At 36.7% G+C, this 17,292-nt stretch overlaps 3 protein-coding genes across 4 annotated transcripts in view; 1 reads left to right on the plus strand and 2 right to left on the minus strand.

The window, feature by feature from the left end:
• Positions 134 to 12,540, minus strand: LOC105169609 (phospholipase A-2-activating protein). Its single transcript, XM_011090041.2, has 23 exons — positions 12,259 to 12,540; positions 11,221 to 11,552; positions 10,114 to 10,217; positions 9,712 to 9,780; positions 8,896 to 8,956; positions 7,606 to 7,745; positions 6,821 to 7,010; positions 6,381 to 6,442; positions 6,096 to 6,184; positions 5,650 to 5,719; positions 5,503 to 5,562; positions 5,119 to 5,265; positions 4,987 to 5,025; positions 4,861 to 4,895; positions 3,845 to 3,931; positions 3,474 to 3,639; positions 2,751 to 2,828; positions 2,313 to 2,449; positions 2,063 to 2,139; positions 1,350 to 1,419; positions 1,057 to 1,122; positions 573 to 724; positions 134 to 461 (listed from the first exon to the last, which is right to left on the minus strand). Exons 1-22 carry the CDS (start codon positions 12,316 to 12,318, stop codon positions 590 to 592), a joined length of 2,274 nt encoding a protein of 757 aa, XP_011088343.1. The 5' UTR covers positions 12,319 to 12,540; the 3' UTR covers positions 134 to 461; positions 573 to 589.
• Positions 13,639 to 16,235, plus strand: LOC105169610 (probable 1-acyl-sn-glycerol-3-phosphate acyltransferase 5). Its single transcript, XM_011090042.2, has 4 exons — positions 13,639 to 13,796; positions 14,274 to 15,061; positions 15,247 to 15,377; positions 15,701 to 16,235. Exons 2-4 carry the CDS (start codon positions 14,490 to 14,492, stop codon positions 16,105 to 16,107), a joined length of 1,110 nt encoding a protein of 369 aa, XP_011088344.1. The 5' UTR covers positions 13,639 to 13,796; positions 14,274 to 14,489; the 3' UTR covers positions 16,108 to 16,235.
• Positions 16,613 to 17,292, minus strand: part of LOC105169611 (UPF0496 protein At4g34320) — a 2,719-nt gene continuing 2,039 nt past the window's right edge. For both annotated transcript variants that reach the window (XM_011090044.2, XM_011090045.2), the window contains exon 2: positions 16,613 to 17,292. This exon is cut by the window's right edge and continues 734 nt beyond it. In XM_011090044.2, coding sequence (XP_011088346.1) covers positions 16,860 to 17,292 — 433 coding nt within the window. In that variant the 3' untranslated portion in view covers positions 16,613 to 16,859.

Raw genomic sequence — 17,292 nt, forward strand, 5'->3', positions numbered from 1 at the left:
TTCCCTATCCAAAATGCATCAATTAGTTGTATGTGTTTTTCTAAAGTCTATATTTTGATTGCTGCTACACACACACACATATTATATATATATAGGCAAGGACAGCAGATGTCTCTGTTGGTGCATATGGAGATTACCTAACCAAACAATAATTTCATCTCATGGACATCAACTGGATTATATGTGTACATAGATATAGATATCCAAATTATATCCAAATTTTTCCCTATAAAACAAGCAAGGGCAACAAATTTCTTCCAGCCCTGAAAAATCCGGTTGGAATCAGTATCCAGACACTTCGATTTTCAACGTTTCAAAAGAACTCCAGATTTCGGGCCTGGACATTGTATAAATACTGGGTAAAATGCTCTGCAAGATTCTCCACTGTGAAAACTCCAGCAAACGGTTCTCTCTCAACTATGAATATTCTCCACTGTAATGCCATCTAACTGCACATAATCCTGTTGAAGAAAAATATTAGGGAAATTACAAATATGTAAATAAATGGCGTATAATCCAATGCAATTTAATAGTTCAAATAGGACTGGAGTTGTACATCCAGATCGACTTACAAGGATGTACTAAGCATTCAATTCTGTTTTGCGACCAGTTCTATGTCAGCTGCAACTTCAGCAATCTTGGCATCCTTAGATGCCTTTGCGGCCTTGACAATATTTACAACGTCAAAATCCAACGCCACTCTTCTCACTAGGCCTTCGAGCATCTGTTTGTAACAAAGAAACAATGCATGAACAACATATTGCTCGCTATTACCCACTAGATGGTGAGTGCAGTTTGAGGTGGAGATGAGATATGAAGATGTTCATTGGTACTTGTAATCATCAAAATGGTAAGCACACAGCAACTGAGAATTAACATAAATATTTGAGCTGGCAATCTTTTGACAAATGGCCATGCCATCAAGCATATTGGAAGCAAGTAAACAATAATTTCCAGGACATGGAATCCTTATTATTAACACACATGCCTCCCATGAACCGAATTATTACAATGTGGCAACAATCCAAGAAAAGATGTAAAATATTAGAAACCTACCAGCGATCCAATGGCCACCAAAGCCCGAAATCTTGAATCAGAATCTACAGTATCCTCTTCTGCCATCTTTCAGGAGATAAAAAGAAAAAAGAAACATAGCTGAAATGTTAATTACATCTGAGGAATTTGTGCTGACCATATCATGATCAGAGACTTGCATGGTCAAGAACTAGCCCCCTTAGGGGAAAAGGTAGTAAATCTAAATCCCGACCCTGATTGGTGCCTTTTTTATTTCTTTTCTTTTCATGCCATAAACGCAAGCATGTCATCTTTAAATGAAAGATAGGCAATACCTCTAATGCTGCTGAAAGAACTTGAGATTGGCCTTCCTCATCCTTCTTCTCAATCAATAGAACTGCGTAGCTGCAGAGTTCAAAAGAGTGTCAGTTCAGACCATGTTAATATCAGGGAAACAGGTGAACATATTCAAACTTCAACGCACTGACACAGGTTTGCATAAAGTTTTAGTAACTTCTAGTTACCACAGAGCTGATAATTATGATAATTTGCATGCAATAGTTTAGATCATATATACGGTGAAAATCCTAAAAGTTGGAAGAGTTGTCTTTGATGCGGAGTCAAAATTACACTGTCTAAGAGGTAAGGAAGAAAAAGGTCTAAGATCAGGAGAAACCAACTTGCTTGCATGCGGAAGGATACCAAAGCAGGTTGTCAAGGGGAGCCATGCAAAAATTGGAGGCAGAGGAGCTGGCTTATGCTCAAATTCATGGACACGTTTCATAAAGCAGCAGAATTGATTGAAGACAGAAACATACTGGTTAAGAAATGTGCAAAATAATCTCAAGGTCCAACAAACACAAAAGTGAAGATGCAAAGGATGGTTTTTTGACTTTGTTAAACAATGATTTCTTACAATGAATAAGATAATGCATTCTTTTCCACATTTTAAAGAGTCAACCAGAGAAAGGGAAAGAAACAATTCAAATTTAAAAACTGAACTTCAAAAGTAAGATCATATGCATCCTGGCATCCTGCTACTACTTACTTGAGTAACAATGTCGCATAAGACATTTGGACATTCTTATTTGAAGATGAGCAACAACTTGAGAAGGCATCAAGAATCTACAAATCAGTCAATGAAGAATGTTGCAATAAGAACCTATTAGAGGCAGACAGTACCATCAATGATAATAACGCGCTCCCTACCAGTAACACCAAAAACCACAAAAAAGTGCCATAAATTTTTTTATGCTCAAATGATTTTTGGCGCTTCCTACATATCAAAAGATACTTACCTCACCACGATGTACTAGCAACCATGCATGGTAGCATGAATTTTTGAAGAGATTAGTAACCACGCGGATGCTGGTAAGCAGATTCGCAGGAAGTGGAGGACTTGCAGTTACTTTCTTGATCAACTCGCTAACTATATCTGGTCAAAACAAATTAAAAAATGAGGCACCACTAAGATCAAATAAAATAAAGTTAACAGGCCCCAGCAGGAGAGTACTATATGATATTTAACGAGAGAAATAAGCAAGCAAGTTTTAGGAATACACCACAAACAAAACTGGCTCTCTAGAGTTACCATACCAAACAATTATTCTAGATCTACTTTGCAGGAAAAATCACAACCATGGGATGCACTTGGGTGAGGGGCGCATATCCTTGTCAATATAAAAATAAGTAATTATAAGTCCAGAAGAAATGGTTGGAATCAGATAGATATATACCATTTTCATTCTTGACATACTGCAGCAGCTTGGCAACTCCATCTGGGTGCAGTACAATCATCCTCATAACATCAATTACTGCAAGGATAGGTAGGTACAATATTAAGACAGCCCTCAAAGCAAATTTGCATAGTTTTACAAAGGTCACTTCCGTCGCTGAAAAGGCCTTTTGCACATAGTTGGCCATTTCTTTCAGAAGAATTATATTAAATCTGGAATCCTAACCTGCAAGATTTGATCACAGTTGAATTTCCGTTCCACAATCCATCTCTCCTTTTTCCTCTCTTAATAAGGTTAAAGGACCAGGGGTGACACATTATGTGGTTCAAAGACACAAAAACAAATTTAATTACTTTGGTTAAACACAAGGGATATTACTTTTATAACAGAAAAATTGTCTAGTAGGCAAGTAGCCTAGAAAATTGATCTTCCTCTTCATTTAGGTGGTTGTAATCCAAGTGACAGAATAACTATCTTCAACCTCTACCTCTTGGAATCAGCAGATCAGATTTGCCAATTTCAAGAAAGTTTGAATGCTAAATCTAACAAGATGCCAAAAAAAGAGCAAGCTAAATTCACTTCTACCATCGTGAAGCTGACGAGTTTAAAAGCATAGATTGAGTAGCTTGTTAACTTAAATCCGTATATAAGCCACAATACAAAAGAAAAGTACATTGCACTTGCAAGTCAAAACTAGCAGATTGTGACTCTAGGGGTAGTTACCAGGAAATAACATTGGAACTGGCCATGTTTTCAGCAACTTCATCGTCAATGCAACATCAACATCTGAGAATCTGCTGCTGTGATAGTGCGATGTGTCTTTCAAAATCTTGACAATTGCGCTCAATCTTGACATATCACCCTCATTAAGCGATGAACACTTTTTCTCCTTCAGTAAAGAGTTAAGATCAACACAAAGAAGAAAGTCGCATAAATAGCAAAGTAATCAAATGCACTGACAACTAATATTTCACATGCTTAGTTATATGTGCCAGGGGAAGGTACCGGCAGAAGAATAAACATGGCAATAATCAAATAACATATTTCATATAACATAAAGAGGCAATATAAAATACAGCAGTAAACAGTTTTACCTTGTCAGACAGCAGCGTGTTGTTAAACTCCGAAATCTTTCTGAGAATTCCATCAAACTGAGCGCTGTCAAAAACAAGCATTCCTTTCTGGATAGCAAAACAATAATTGCCTTGGAATTACTTCTGTATATTTTTTGCATTAACAGATAAGGAAAGAAATATCAAGTATCTGAATGAAATCAGTGCTACAGAGTCTGAACCAGCAGTAGACAGCTTATATATCTCAATTTGATGTCATTCTAGGTCACGTGTCACTCAATGTCTAGAATAAACATTATTCTCATGAATATTTCAATAACCAGCACAACAACTGGTCATCAAACCATTTAAGACCAATTTTATAACAAATCCATTCAAACATTTCATCGGAGTCACGTCCTACTTGGATGGATGCTTCTCAATGTCCAAGAAATTTACTTCCAATCTTTGAGTGGCTGATAGAACAAGCTATTAAGATTTCAATGATCATCCAACCAATTAATCATCACAACTCTAACGGTGCCGTTTGAACGATGGGGCATAAATACTCAAATGACCAGTTTGAAGCAATTGTTCAATGTGTCTCCACAAACACATCTACAAGATTCTACATCATGTGCCCAGTTTCATTCATGAGCCCTTCAATATTGACTTTCTAATACTCTCTCCATTTTCCTACCTATTCTCGTCCTTCAAGACATATCATCCACGGCATGGTTCAACACTTGTCTTGATGCAACTAGATTTTATAATCATGATCTTCCAACCAATACTGGAGCATGATTTAATAGACCGATTCACTTCATGCTTGCATAAGACATGTACGGTTGACATAAAGCACAAAAGAACTTTATTGACGAATTATGTTTTCTGTTCTTGATAAGTTAAGACTGGCATATCACTGGACATAAATTGGAGGGGGGGGGGGCACAGCACGTATGCTGTAAGCATGTTTGCCTCGAGTATAATATACAACTTAAAGCCGTGACTAAATCCAACAATGACAAAAAATGAGTAATAAAAGTAAAGATATTTACTTTGGGAATGTGCTTGTAAGAAGGTTTGGCGGCATCTGCATTTATCAGGCAACAATTACAAACCCTCTTCCACAAATAACATCAAAATGAAGGAAAAGAGAATGCAAGGTCAATAACGAAATAAACCTGGCAATTTGGATGGTGCTCCAGGTATATAAGCACTCGCTGACGCATTAAAATGAAAGCGAAACAGAAAGGATCAATGGCGCATACAAACCATAACAAAAAATGTAGTGATCTATAAACATTAGGTCTTACATCCAGTGTAGGGGTCCCGAAACAATGGATCTGGAGTGAAATCTTTCTGTCCTGTATTTTGCAGAATAAATTCGACAATTTGCTGCCGGAAAGAAAGAGGTAAATTTTCCTTGAGTAGCCACTGGTCAGCCACATCATATGGGTTTTCTGTAAGTAGGTCATTGTTTACAATGTCAACAAAAGGAAAGCCTCACGTGAAAATCCCTTTACCACCGAAAAAAAAGATTATCATACGGAGAAAAGAAAAGGAAAAGAAACTGCAATGTTACTGTACCACATTCTTCACATACAAAACTCACACTTGGCAATGCACATATAATTTTGATGAGTTGAGTACAAGCATTCTTGCATAGTTCCTAAAAATAAGATTCATCAAGAGTATACCTGATCGGTTATACGGCAATTTCCGCACAGGCTCACCATCTCCAATGTCGACATCAAATACTGAAAGACATGGGATGCAACTTGTCATTTCAAAGGAAAAGGAATATGCAAATGCATGAAGACGTAACTCAAGAAGAAAAGGCTAACCATAGTCATATTGAATCCCATCCAGCACCGGGCGTTTCATATCGTCAGGTCCATCAACAACTTCACCAATCTAAATGCGAAACGAAGATAATGTATAAAGGTGATACATAGAAATAACCACCAAATAACAACATTAAACTAAATAAAAGAAGCTGGATATGCAATACTCGAAGCTTCCAGCAGAATTCTGAAAATACCAATCCTAACCCGGTAAGAATCACATCAATGACTAAAGAACAAAAACAAATTAATGCAAACCAAAAAGAAAAAAACTAACAGAATAGGAGTAGGAAATCAAGAAACCTACAAACCATCAAAAGATCTCCAGCCAATATAGCTGAGCAGGCAAAGGCAGAAAAGCATGTTTGTCCAGCCATCTCAAAATGTAAAGTCAAGACAAACTGGAAAGTTAGTATATGATTACATGTATGGAAATGCTATATTACCTTATCCCACTTCTGTTCCCTCATATTCCATGCATAAGCCACACCGTTGTCTCCTTCTCGAACTACCTTTGTCTGCCCATCACTAGTTCCTAATCATTGAATCGTGAAACAGTTTTGCACATATAAGTATAATAATAAAAGCTCTTCAATCTGGTTGTTTTCAGAAGTAGGCAAACTTCATTACTGAATACAACACCAACTCAACCCCCATACTTCTATTGGAAACATCGAGTGGAGAATAAACTATCCAAGGAAAAGAATGACATAGTAATGCCAAAATCGTACCTGGAGTCTTTAACGCATCTAGACCAGGTAAGTCTTCCAATTTCAGCCCACCAACTCTTTTCCTAATGCACAATGAGATAAACATAAATAGATACCAACTGACTTGAAGAGTAGGCAAAAAATGCAAGTTTACCTAAAAGAAATAACTGATAGTAGGTGGTCCTCCAGCAAAAAGCGAAAAAAATTTAGAACCAAAAATATAACTACAAACTTGGTGAGTTGAGATAATATCATAATCTGCTAAAATGATCATTTGTGTCGAACAAGTCCATCAACTAGGATGAAAACCATGAATAACATTCGTTACTGCATAATAATAGCCACCAGTTGCCTTAATTTACTTTACACAATCCATCTTAAACAATAAAAACAAAAACATTGGACCTTGTAACTTTTTTTACAAGAAAATTACATAAGAACAGAGAAAATGGAGGCAATACCTACTGATCTTATACTGAGAAAGTAGTGAAGCAAAAAAATCAAGTTCTACAGCATCAGCAATCTTATCATGATATAAGGTCCAAACACGCACAACGCCATCAGAGCAAGCAGTCACTATGTCGCCATTCTCCAAGAATTTTGCATCCCAAACACAACCAGGATGCTCTATGCTTTGCACACAAACTCCATCTGCAAAAAACAGATTTTACATGTCCATAAGAAAGAAGCTCAAATATATGATAGACCTATCCTAGTGAAATAGAAACAATAAAATCTTATTGCAATCTATAACTTGATTCGTTCACATCAACTTTTATCATCTTGACTCAAGACAAACAAGGGCAGAAACTAGGAAATATATGTCAACAGATCCCCGAAAAGACATTTATTTAATTTGCACTTGCTGAAGGCAAACTTATCCTCAGAAATCTTGTACAATAAACCTTTCTAAGCAGATTGCCAACCATGTCCGATGAAACAATTAAAAAGAAAATAGAAAAAAGAAAGGAAATTCCAAGCTAAATTCAAGAAATAGTCTTACATGAGAAGGCCTGTTTGTGTTTGCATTTCCAATTTTCATTTTGAAACACAAGTGAAAACATGTTTGTTTTTATGTATTCTCATTCAAAACACGTTGATTTGACACCTCAGTTTAACATAAAACACAATCTCCTTAAGTAATCCATACACATTCTCATTTCACATGAAAACCTATACAAAATTGAAAACTCATTTTCCACTTAAAACTAAACTGAAAATGAAAATACAACAAACAGGTCCTAACCTTTCCATATTTTTGCTGAACAATCCTCACTACCACTCACTATAAGACCAGATGCATGAGCATCAACAGAGTAGACAATAGATGTGTGACCAACCATCTCCATCAGAAGTTCCCCACTGATAGCCCACAGCTTGATAGAACTGCCATTTAGAACTAAACAAGAATTAGAAATACAAGATTAAAAATACCAAGGAAAAATAACTTATTTCCTCCTTTAGAAACATAATAAAGAGTCTATGGGCAATCCAAATATAAGAAATTTCATTTCAACTATAAAGTAAACAACCACGAACACCTCTAAATCTATTTCTGCATCATGATCAGCAAAAATGTAGCAGCTATTCATGGGAAGAAGAAGAGATATCTAGTCAAAGACGAAGTTATGAGAAAAATGTAGCCATCTCTGCAAAAAGCTTGTACCATCTCATTTTCAAGAACCATAAGCAGAATGAATGAGGACCTAGTAAATGTTCCGGTATAAATTTAGAAAATCAGTATTTTTACTCCATTCTCTTTTCTCAATTCTGATGCTAGTGGAAGATGATGTCAGATACTGCAATCCCCTAGAAATTTTCATGTCCAGCAAGGGTAGCTTTAAATTTTCTTCTACACCATCAGTATCTATAATGCATTCCTAGCATTTTTCTTTTAAAATCAACTGCATGCTTTTAATCACTATCCAAACGTTTGTCGAAAAAGTTAGGTAAAACTTGCGTTTGCTCATAAACATTACAGTAGCTTGTGTCTCCCATTCTTAAGCATTAAAATAGTATTACACAAACTTTAGAAGATTAACCATATAAGTTAATAATTCCAACGTCCTAATAAATCCATTCTCAAAGACAGCTTGCATATCTGATTAACTGGTTGTTTGTATGCCTGTTTATGTGAATGTGTGCAGACAAGCAACATATATGCAGCTTGCGACCAGGTTTGGGCCTCACCTACATGATCCAGGATCTACATGACTACTTTTGCAGGTCCTAAGCTTGTGGGAAATGAATTAGTGGGGTGTGCTTTCCCCAATATGCGGCCATAGTGATGGAACAGGGTAGCCACATAGAGGAGATGGTTAAAATGTTTCCTGAAACCTTAGAAGTCCATCCTCCACAAAAAGCAACTAAATGGTGTAATAACTTCACAGTGAGTGTTTTTTGGTTCGTGGCACTAGAAGACAAATTTCGATGAAACTCAACTCCAGATACAACCAACACACCCCCTGGGTCCAAGTAATTGAAAGCAGTTAATTATGTAATTAACAGGTCTACCTTATACGAAACCAAATCTTACCCATCATGTGATGCTGAAAGAATACCTAGATTTGGCATAACAGCCAGTCCTCGAACGGTATCTGCAAAATACCACAATTTACAGAAACAGAAGAATTATTACACTTGCATGAGACTCGGAATCACATCCAGACAGTCAACCAAATGGTCAAATAAAGAAAAGATTCTCTCTGAGGAGGCTCTCTTATCTCCCTATCTCCGCTAAATTTTTCCAGATTACTGTCATCTAGCCTAACTTCATAGAGCTATTCTTATAGCTTATGAAATACTATGAAATAGGCCTGAACAAAACATCATTCACAAGTGCACATATGGCGTAAGAGGAATCTAAATCCAATCATGTGTTCCAGAGCTTGCCCATTAGCTGAGACCAAATAACAAAATGCATGATTATCCTCACATATGAATTAGGCCTGGAAAAAACATCATTCACAAGCGCACGTATGCCATAAGAGGAATCCAAATCCTCTCAGGTCTTCCCAGGCTTGCCCATTAGCTGAGACCAAATAACAAAATGCATGACTATCCTCACATCAACAGTTTCATCTTTAAAAAGAAAACATATGCTTAAGGCGTAATTTCAAGCTGCATCTGAGAAAACAAACAGTTTAGAACATAAACCAGCTCATTTCCTATCTAGAGTTGTGAACTTGAAATTGTCACACAGTAATATTCAAGAGAAAACACACATCTGGAGAGAGTCATTTATCACGGACTATGTCCAAATTAAAGATGCTAACATTCAATCATTAGATTTTAGGGGCATGTATGAGGAGAAAAACAGTAACATTAATGACAAGAAAGTAACAAGGGAAACCTGTATGTCCAAGGAAAGTGTGGATACAGGACTTTCCCTTCCAGAGCTTCAAAGTCATGTCGCTTGAACCTAGATAAGCATAAGAACAGTTAATATTGAGTTTCAATCAAAAGCTAATCTAGGGTCATCAATTTCTGGCCAAACACAAATATTTTAACACCACAGCCAATGTATAGTTTAGTTACATGTAATGCGACCAAAAGATCTCTAAAATGTGCAAAATGGGAGACCAAATTCCTCTTTCTATAAAAAAATGTATAAATATACATAAATAAAATAAATATAAGAATAAATTCTACTTCTTTTTTTTATTACCTGGTTAAATTTTAATTTTATGGTTGAAAAGCACGAATTTAAAAACTAAAGACTTCTGATGGAATAATAAGAAAATAAAGGCGTTACCTGTAACAAGCTCGCCAGAAGGCAACTTAACAATTGCTTGAATTGCTGCATTATGGGCTTCCCAGGCCTCAAGTTGTTGGCCTCCCCTCCAGCGTCTCAATGTACTGAAATAAATCCGACCCATAAGAACAGAGTAAACAGAAGATATGTTCCAAATTAAGTCAGTCAGAAAAATCTGTTCGTATATCAAAAGATAGAGAGCAAGACATACAATTCAGCAAAATGCATATAGAGATTAGAGAAACAAGAAAGTAGCACTAACACAAGTAATTACCTATTCCTAACATCTGAATTCATAACTTATTAAGAAAGAAACTAATTGCATCACAATCCTTCTACCAAGGCATCTACGCATAAAAACGGCTCAACTTGACTGTCCTTCTATGTGTTATTTCTGCATCCTAAATGTGTTTTCATGCACACATGCTCAACTGTTTGACCAAGGCAAAGGTTGGTCATCTTGGACCATAAGGCAGCTTCAGTCCACCATTTTACCACTTTCAGAGAGTGAGAAATATAGTGATAAAAATACTTAAAGCATGCAATTAAAAAAATAGTATCATAAGCACTTATGATGATCTCCAATGGACTAATATGCTAATTTTAGTTAAAAAAGGAGGAAAACAATAAGGCAAATGTTGAATGTGCTTCATATAACAAGTTCTCGAATAAAAAAATGAGTTGGTGACTAGAAAATATGTTTCCTCTTAGCACCTACAACAACCATTCAGAGGATGCACAGAAACCATAATCTACAAGGCCAAAGGAGAAGTGTTAGCCATAGTTTGAGAATCAGTATAAGTAATAATTATTTCACTAGAGTGGGTCCCAAATCCCAACCAACCAGAGGGAGACATATATGTCACTGATCCATCATCCAACAATTAGAGAAAGGATCATTAAAATCATTTCAGTAGACCAAAACATAGATTGAGAGAAAAGTACCTAATTAAATAAATAACGTTTTATGGTTTGCTGATGTCAGATCCAGTATCTTGATTATAGCATATTGTAAAATGACAAACAATAACTTTCACAGCTTGAAGTGCAGGGTGAGATAAAGTACATTAAAAAACATATTCAGATCTGCCACAGAAGTTCACATACCAATCTACGGATACTGAAATAATATCTGAACCATCCAATGCAATTCCAGTGACTTGCAATTTATGACCCTTCAGCATCTGAACTTTCTCTCCGGTGGCCAAATTCCAGACCAGAATAAGAGTGTCCATCCCTCCAGATACAATTCCACCCTGAGGAAACTCCTCATTTGGCGGGATCCAAGACAATGGTCCCACAAAACTAGTGTGGCCCAATAACATTTTTGACATGATGTAGTCACGCTTTTGTGATTCATCTAAAGTCCAGAACCGAACAGTTCTGTCTCTTGAAGAAGTCGCAATACCAGCATCACCACATATGCATATACCACGAGCCTAGAGATGATGAAAATGCAACAAAGAATATCAACACAAACACATGAAATTTGCATTTACACTTTGTTATCAAACAAATAAGTTCCAAGCTGCCTGAACAAAGACTAGACAATTGCTTGTTCATATAGTATCAGTATTTCAATCCACTTTGCTTGACCAGTTAGTTTATAGATTCAGCCCCTTACTTTGTGTACATAAACTGCTAAAACATCATAAAAGGAAAGTAAGGGATCATTTTCATATTGGCCTCAGTTGTAGCTTAAAAGAAGAAACATCAACAAGAAGAAGGTCTCGCAAGAATTTTGAAATTTCAAGACAGAACTTTTTTCTTGAACAAACTTACAATTGATGACAAGCAAACAATTAAGAAGTCATCAAGAATACTTTACAGTCGCATGCATCTTAAGAGAATTGGGAATTAGATTAAACCAAACATCGACTCTGCATTTAAAACACAGAAAATACCATACGTGAAAATGAAGGGATCTTTCTCTGTATTCGGCTCAATTATACCAAATAAAGAAGATCACTAACAGCAAGAAAACCTGGAAATATATTTAAATTTCATAGTAGAACTAATATTTGAACGAAATTACAACAAGCAAACAAATAACTGCAACGCATTGTAGCCCAAGAAAAGCAAAAGCAAAAACGAGAACGGAAACATCAAGAAATCTACAAAACCATGAGAATTGGGATATCATACATCGTCCTCGTGACCTCGGAGTTGGCATCTCAACTGATACTCTTTAAAATCGATATCCATATATGCAAGATACTTCAATCCTCAAAACAAGAATTTTAGGGTTTAACAGAGATTTTCACCGACTGAAGATGGAAAAACGTTTGAAGATGAAAACTTTTACAAGTTCTCAGGCTGATAATCCGACTGGATGTGCCAAATATATAACACTCCGTCGACACGGTAAATTTTCCTGCGACGCAAAGGTAAATTTTTCCGGTTGGGTAAAATTTGTGAATCACTTGCCTTCCAAGTCAACCGACGGAATAATTTCCTCCAATATTCTTGAACGGGTGTTACGACTAAAGAACTTCTGGCCCAGACCAACAGTGAGGAGATCAAAGAGAACCGAAAAGGCTTACAACTCCCGTGGCGGGCCTGAATAGTTTATGGGCCTGGATTTGTATCTTTCTTGAGGCTATGGCCCATTCGTTAATTAAATATACATATTCCATTTTTAGAGGTAATAATATTATATATATATACACACACACACACACTTCATTTTCTCATGTAACTGTGCAACTAACTATTGTACCCTTATTATCTACAAAATTTGAAGAAGCAAGGCCAACTAAGTAATTTTATGCATACTTTATTTTAAAGGATTAAATTACAAGGGACTCCCTTAAAATTTATTGTAATTACAAATACTCATTATTTAAAAATTTACAAATACCTTGATACGGTATAAAATTAAAAATTATCATTTTCCTTATTCAAGATTGGAACAGGCAACAGAAGTTAGAGGAAGAGGATGAAACTTTTATGTTGTTCTTGTTTGGTTCATTCTTTCATATGAATTTAAAGGATCACCAATACAACCATTAGTTAGAATCTTGTAGGATCTACCGACAATGGCAACCATCAAATTCTAGCATACCTTATTAAATATATTTAGTACTAGTGTATTTATGAAAAGCTAACCTAGTTCGTTACATAATTAGTGAAATGGGTTGGTATCTTTTCAAAACTCGGTCGGGCCTATCTGTTAGCAGCCATAAAGTCTTTGGGCTGGGTCCTTGAAGCCTCATATTCTTCTTGGATCGTAACGTACTTTTGAAATTAATAATGATCTAATAAATATCAGTTTCTGACAGTTCATTATAAAAGGTATTTATTAACAATCGTTAATTTTAAAATACAAAAAAAATATCTCTATTTATAAAAGACAATTTACTCAAAAGATAATTGAGGGACTAGTACAAAAGTTGTCTTTATGCCGTTAGTAGTTTGTATTATTGTCGCCGTCAACGGAATTCTTGAAGAAAAAAATAAATCACTGATGAATATTTTCCACGTTTTAGTCTTTGTCTAGTTACAAATTTAGTCTGCATTGATGGGCTCGTGATGGGCCCTCTCACTGACTCTTAGCCAGCCGAGGAACTGTTGTTCCACAACCCAACTTCCACGAGAAAAACTCAACAAGAATTATTTCTCAGAGTTATTCCAGCAAAATACTGGATAATGGTTTAAAGAGAAATCTCCCAGGATCCTAAAAGGTGTGTCCTCTACTTTTCTTGAATTCCCAGGATATGCATGTTTTACATGTATTTCAGGATTCGTGATTTGGATTTTGCTTGACGGCTAAACTGATTAACCACTTCATTTACTTTTTACTTTGTTGCGCATTTTTTTCCTTAACTTGTAGCTCAATTGATTGCTTATGTGTTCAAGAATTAGCTAAAAGGGAGAAAAAGGCACCGAAGTAATTGAATTCTTAAGTTGACAATTCTCAACTCTTGGGTTTTTGCAGGTTGTTTGATTCATTGTGGTTCTGGGCTCAGTAAAATTTTTCTTGATAGGAATTTTCTTCTGTTTAAGTTTATTCCATTTGGATCAATTTATATGTACAGCATTACAGTATTCTATATGATGTCCATGGTTGTCGTACTAGTAATTTGCTCATCAGTCTTGGTCATGCTTTTTCTTGTCCCCTTTCTTTGATCGAGATTCTGATTTTATGTTATTTTCTGCAGATTTGGGTTACTGAAAGGTCCAAGCTTATAACTAGTTTTTTTCAAGATCTGCTCATAAGATTGTTCTGGCAAGCCAAATGGTGTAGCCCTCTGTCTTCACTACCACGAATTCACTGACATACAGTGTGATTGGATTTATAATCATATTGAGGACCTTTAAATTCGTTCGTTTTTCTTGTACAGTAGGAGCTATTAGTGCTTCTGCTGTCTCGTCCCATGGAATCTGACTCAGTTCTTAAACTAAAAAGAGGGCAAAGACACCGGCCCCTGACTCCTTTCAGAGTAATAAGGGGTGTTCTTTGCTTGATCGTCTTAGTCTTGACAGCATTTGTATTGTTAGTGTATTTTGGCTTTTGGACAGCCATTCCTTTGAGATTTTTCAGCATGCATCACAGCAGGAAAGCAACGGCGTTCATCTTTGGAAGTTGGATTGCTCTTTGGCCTTTCTGGTTCGAGAAAATAAACAGGACTAAGGTGGTATTTTCTGGAGACTGTGTCCCTGCTGAGGAACGTGTGCTGCTTATTGCCAACCATAGAACTGAGGTCGACTGGATGTACTTGTGGGATCTTGCATTGAGGAAGGGATGTGAAGGTTACATTAAGTATATTCTTAAGAGCAGCTTGATGAAATTGCCTGTTTTTGGTTGGGTTTTTCATGTAATGGAGTTTATTCCTGTGGTGAGGAAATGGGAGGCCGACGAATTAATGATGCGCCAGATGCTGTCAAGCTTCAGAGATCCTCGAGATCCTCTGTGGCTTGCTGTTTTCCCGGAGGGAACAGATTTCACGTATTTTTCTGTTGCCTGTTTTTCCTAATTGATCTTTGCTTTCCTTTTCTTTCAATTTTATGTCTATTTTAAAAGGAAAATTGATATTATCTTGCACTATTGAAGGCAGTATGCTGTTCATTTTGAAGCACAATGTGTGATGTTCAGCATTTTTCTCACTCCTTTTTTCATGCATTCTGATGCAGAGAACAGAAGTGCGTGCGCAGTCAAAAATATGCTTCTGAAAATGGACTTCCTATTCTGAAGAATGTGCTGCTTCCCAAGACAAAGGGGTTTCATGCTTGTTTGGAAAATCTGAAGGACTCGTTAGATGCAGGTTCTTTCTCTGTCTTCCTAACTCAAAACGCTGCTTTCTTTTCTGCCCTGAAATTGCTGTTATGCAAAATAAGTTCAACAACTAAACTTGAATGGAAGGAGAAAATGTCAGGTTAAGGAACGTCAAGCAATTTTAAACCGAATATGAGGCTGTCTCTGAAGCACACAGTGCACAAAGATTAACCCCTTCTCATACATTCCAAGGAAAACAGCAGGATTGCTTTTTAGCGACTAGCAGCCTTAAATTTGTCATTTACGTCTTTTATTGTGAAGAAATTCTCCTTTTTGTAGAAGCCATCCTAATTGGACTTTTGATATTTGCAGTTTATGACATCACAATAGGGTACCGCCAAAACTGCCCATCTTTCTTGGACAATGCCTTTGGGGTCGACCCCTCCGAAGTTCACATCCACGTTCGACGTATTTCACTTAAAGAAATTCCAACATCTGAAGATCAGACCTCTTCTTGGCTGATGAATACATTCAGCCTCAAAGACCAAATGCTGTCTGATTTTTACACGCAGGGGCATTTCCCAAATGAAGGAACAGAAACAAGCCTTTCTACAGTTAAGTGTGTAGTTAACTTCATTCTTGTAATGATCTTGACTGGAACATGCACATTTCTTACCTTTTTCTCCTCGATCTGGTTTAAAATATATGTCTCGTTAGTCTGTGCTTACATGGCTTCTGCGACATACTTCGATGTTCGGCCCTCGCCTATAGTTCACTAAATGCTCGACATTTTAAGATAAACTTTAGAAACAAGATTCTTGTTATGCTATTTCCAGATGTGTACTTGTTTTGTCCCTTGATGTATATTTTTCCGTCATATATTTGCTGTTATTGCCTAACTCACTTTCGGGCTTGGTGATGACGCCTATGTTAGTTTGTACCCACATAATGTATCCATCGTTAGATCACACATAATATCGTCGTCATCATGTATTAATCCAACGATTCACAACTTATGGAGGTACTAATTCACATGTGCAGCACCGGATTTCCCCTCACTTAGTTAAGTTCATGCGCTATACCTTAAAGGCGTAAACTTCAACTAGAACTCCTTTTTTGTTTTAATTTCAAGTGGGAAACTAAAAGATAACCTGAATTCCTTGCGTTAACTTTAAGTGATGTGATGCTTTTGATCCTTCCCAAGACAATTTTAAAGTGGAGATAATTCATATATACGCTTGTCTGTTTCATATCTACCCTCCTCTGGATACTTTGAGAAATTCAGATAAATTGCTTTTGTCCTCAAGAATGTCTGCGATTATCTTTATATTGGAAGAGGAATTCTATCATAAGAATGACAAGATTTAAATTCTAAGGAAGTGAATGACTGTCTGAACTTTGCATCACTACTTAGCAACTGAGGTAATCATCTGTCAACAAAGTGAAAGAAATCAACGAATGAAATCAACTTTCGTTGTCAATGTTTTAGAACATCCAACTTAAACTACCCCTGTAAATACATTAGCAGTCTTCAATGGTTGGGGTGTTTGATGATCCTCTGAAGAATTACAGTTCTAGCCCTTCGGATGTCCCTGCTGCAGTTATCAGCTTGCGCTCCCAATTCCTCGATGTTCTTCACGAACACAACCAATTTCTTCCGAATTTCTGCTACAGCCAGTTTGACAGCCTCTTCGTTGATAGCAAAATCAGCACTTTGCATGAGGGATTCAATCTCAATCTCCAATCTATCGATCAAGACTCGAATGCTATCCAAGTCCTTGATGGTGACATAAGTTCCCACATTCATACAATTGATGATCTCCTTTTGTCCCTTCACAGCATTCTCATAGTTCTTGAGAAGCGAGTCTATCCATCTTCCCATCGATCCTAAAGGGATCGAGGTGGCAGCCGCCAGGGCCGCTGCCACTGGCGGGGCAGCCAAGGCCGCAGCCCCCCCCGCGACC

This window comes from Sesamum indicum, linkage group LG8 (genome assembly GCF_000512975.1).
Source record: "Sesamum indicum cultivar Zhongzhi No. 13 linkage group LG8, S_indicum_v1.0, whole genome shotgun sequence".
Classification (NCBI taxonomy): Eukaryota; Viridiplantae; Streptophyta; class Magnoliopsida; order Lamiales; family Pedaliaceae; genus Sesamum; species Sesamum indicum.